The 3,511-nt window shown below is 68.8% G+C and overlaps 1 protein-coding gene across 1 annotated transcript; it reads right to left on the bottom strand.

Moving 5' to 3' along the window:
* Positions 1 to 336: 336 nt before the first annotated feature.
* Positions 337 to 3,511, bottom strand: CKB (creatine kinase, brain). The gene is made up of 8 exons (XM_012647083.1): positions 3,432 to 3,511; positions 2,988 to 3,192; positions 2,708 to 2,862; positions 2,507 to 2,639; positions 1,972 to 2,143; positions 1,196 to 1,319; positions 812 to 1,001; positions 337 to 712 (listed from the first exon to the last, which is right to left on the bottom strand). The coding sequence occupies exons 2-8, from the start codon at positions 3,178 to 3,180 to the stop codon at positions 534 to 536; spliced, it is 1,146 nt and encodes a 381-aa protein (XP_012502537.1). The 5' UTR covers positions 3,181 to 3,192; positions 3,432 to 3,511; the 3' UTR covers positions 337 to 533.

Below are 3,511 nucleotides of genomic sequence, written 5' to 3'. Positions count from 1 at the left end.
CCAGATTAATGGAGGAAGAACATGGTTGCAAGGAGACCAGAAAGCTATCAAGTTTCTGGGCTCTAGCCCCGGAGTTGCCCATACCTTCCCCACCCTGCAGGCTGGGGCTGAGGAAAGTGCCAGACTCCACTCCCTGCTCTTCCCTCCATTCCCCCCAACCCACAGCCCTGACACCGGATGGGAAAGGGGGTCCATGGACTAGGGCAGGGCAGGCACGGCAGAGTCACCACCTCCTGGCTCCTGTCCCATCTTACAGAAAGTGAGGCAGGACAGAAAGACCCTGTGGCCTGGCCACCGCCCCACCCCGGGGAGAAGAGAGGCACGACTCAGACACTGGGCAGGCCAAAACCCTAGTTTATTTCAGCATCAGCAGTATCTTAGCCATCAAAAAAATAAACTCTACCAAGAGTGACAGAAGAAGTCTCTACAGCAAGGCTAAGGGCTCGCCAGGTGGCGAGACCAGGGGTGCGTGGCGGGCACTGCCCGGGCAATAAGTTAGGAAGCAGCAGGGCTGGTGGCGGGCGGGCCAGGCTTCACTTCTGGGCGGGCATGAGGTCATCGATGGCCTGGCCCTGCTCCAGCCGCTGCTCCATCTCGATGAGCAGCTTCACACCGTCCACCACCATCTGCACCAGCTCCACCTCCGAGAAGCCCAGGCGGTCTGCATTGGAGACGTCGAAGACCCCGCCCACGGCGGCTGTGTCCACACCGCCTGAGGAGACAGCCAGGCCATCAGGGCCATGGGAAATGGCGCTGGCTTCGGGGTGGAGGCTACCCCAGGACGGGACAACCTGCAGTCCTGCCCACTCACCTGTTCCTCGCTTCTGAAGCCTCAGCCGCTTCAGCACCTCCGAGAACTTCTCGTGCTTGCCCAGGTGGGGCAGCTTGATGTGCACACCTGCCCGCAGCCCTGTGCCCAGGTTGGACGGGCAGGTGAGGATGTAGCCCAGGTGGGGGTTCCACATGAACTCGTAGTTCTTCGACTTGAAGAGAGTTTCAATCTGGAGGCGGAGAAGAGGGGTGAGAGGGAAGGGTGAACTGAGCCCTGAGACCCTGGGGCCCGTGGCAGGACCCTGGGGTGACTGAGAGACTGGGCTCCCCAGGGGGACTGATGGGACACCCATATCCCTGCTTGGCCTCCAGGGTCTGGACCTCCCCTGTCCCCTGCAGCAGGGTAGAGGCGGCCAGGCCTGACCTGGGTGAGGCCGTTGCAGAAGCGGGTGAACACCTCCTTCATGTTGCCCCCCTTCTGCATGGAGATGACCCGCAGGTGGTCCTCCTCGTTGATCCACACCAGGAAGGTCTTATTGTCATTGTGCCTGGGGGAGGGGCACAGTCAAGCCAAGGCTCCTCCCAGACTGTGGTCTGGGCACATCCAGAAAAAAACTCTAGGGAGCCCCCAGACCAAAGAAGCATCCCAAGTCCCTGAAGTGCTAGTTCCAGCTGTGCCGGGGAGTACAGGCTGCTGCCAAGACCCCACCCCGTCAGCACCCTGCAGGAAGGCAGGGAGACCCGGCCACCGCACAGAGGGTACAAAAACAGCCCTGAGCTGCACCCCAATCTCCTGTGTGGCCTGGGGCGGGGGTGAGGCCAAGTCCCCACCTATGGGGTGAGGGGCTGGGACACCAGGGGAGAGCACTGGGCACTGAGGCCGCCCTGCACAGATGTGGGTAGGAGGGCTGCCTCACCCAGCCCCGCGCAGGCTTTCGGCAGGGGAAGGTGAGAAAGAGAAAAGCAGCCCCAGCTCCCAAGAGGGGTAAAGGAGAGAGCAAGTGAGACCCGTCCCCGCCTCTGAGGTCTCAGGAGCTTGAGGCCTTCACCAGCCCGGGGCCCTTAACGCACCTGCCCGGCCAAGGTCACCTGCGGAGGACGGGTGGCACCAGAGCTCGGCCCCTCCCTCTTCCTCCTGGCCTCGATGGGCCCCACCCCCGCGAGGGAGGGGACGAGGGGAGGAGCAGGGGGGCCACGCACCAGATGCCGCGGGCGTCGGGCCAGTCGCGGGCCATGCCTGAGGCCAGCAGCAGGGGCGACACGGGCTTGTCGAAGAGGAAGTGGTCGTCGATGAGCTGCTGCTGCTCCGCCTCGGTCATGCTCTTGAGCGCGTAGTACCTGCCCGCCAGGTCGCCGTCCAGGCTGGACAGGGCTGCGGGGGCGGCGGGCGCTCAAGATGCTCCCGGGCCGGCCCGGCCGCGCTGGCTCGGGGCTCGGCGCACCCGTCCCTCCAGGCCCCGTGTCCACCCCTGGGGGTGTCAGAGCCCCCACCCGCCTAGGCTGGGGAGAGTCGGGTCCCAGGCGGCGACCCCGGCCAGGCCCCGCCCTCCCTGGGCCCCAGGCCGCTGTGGGCGCGCAGCTGGGCCTCGGTCCCTGCGTCCCTCGGTCCCTCCGGGAAACGGAACCGGGCGCGCGCAGACAGGAGCGCGGCGGCGGCTCGGGGACTGGTAAACACGCCGGCGGGACGGGCGGGCACGGCACGGGCGCCGCCGCCGCCCTCGCCCCTTGACCCTACCTTCCACCGCCAGCTTCTCGATGGCGCGGCGCTCCCCGCGGCTGCAGTGCGGGGGGAGGCAGAAGCCGCGGATGCTGCGGCCCGTGCGCACCCGCGAGCTCAGCACGTAGTTGGGGTCCAGGTCGTCGCCGCCCTAGGGGCGAGGCGGGGTGAGCGCTGGGGACCCCTCCCCGCCCGCCCGGCCGCGCGGCCGCCCCACACCTGCAGGTTGTCGGGGTTGAGGTCGGTCTTGTGCTCGTCCCCGGGCTTGTAGCCGCCGTGCCGGTCCTCGATGACCGGGTCGAAGAGATCCTTGAACACGTCGTACGACTCCTCGTCACCCGCCACGCAGCCCACGGTCATGATGAACGGGTGGCCTGGGGGAGGAGGCGCGGGACGGGGACAGTGACGTCACCGCAGGCCGGGCGAGCCGCTGGGGCGGACCCTGCCGCTGCGCGCGGGGCGGGGGCGCCGGGACCCCGGCGTGGGGGGGTGCGCGTACCCGGGTTGTCCACGCCGGTCTGGATGACGTCGTCCAGCGTGAAGCCGCTCGGCGTGCTCTTGGCGCGCAGCTCCGCGTACAGCTCGGGGGTCAGCACCTTGGCCATGTGGTTGTTGTGGCCGCTCAGGTCGGGGAACTCGTCCTCCGCCGCGAAGCGCAGCTTCAGCGCGTTGTGGCTGTTGGAGAAGGGCATGGCGGCGGCGGGCTGCGGGAGACGCGGGGGTCAGCGGGGACCGGCGCACCGGGGCCCCCGGGGCCTGCCAGTCATTCAGCGCCCCCCGGCCCCCGAGCCCCCGGGACGCAGCCAAGGTCAGCGGGCTCCGCGGCGCGCGCGGGGGGCGCCCGCACTGCCCAGGACCCCCGGCCAGTCCGGCGCGCGCTCCAGGCGACGTGTCCCGAGCGCTGGGAGCCGCGGCCCCGCGCCCCGGCCCCGGGCCCACTCACCGGGCGGCGGGCAGGGGCGCTCGTCACTCCGCAGCTCCGGGCGCGGCGCAGGCGAACAGCGGCCGCTCCGCGCTCCCGCG

The sequence above is a fragment of the Propithecus coquereli genome, unplaced genomic scaffold, assembly GCF_000956105.1.
Source record: "Propithecus coquereli isolate 6110/MARCELLA unplaced genomic scaffold, Pcoq_1.0 Scaffold256, whole genome shotgun sequence".
In the NCBI taxonomy this organism is placed as follows: Eukaryota; Metazoa; Chordata; class Mammalia; order Primates; family Indriidae; genus Propithecus; species Propithecus coquereli.
The sequence above is the reverse complement of the archived record's forward strand: the minus strand, read 5'-3'. Positions and strand labels throughout refer to the sequence as shown.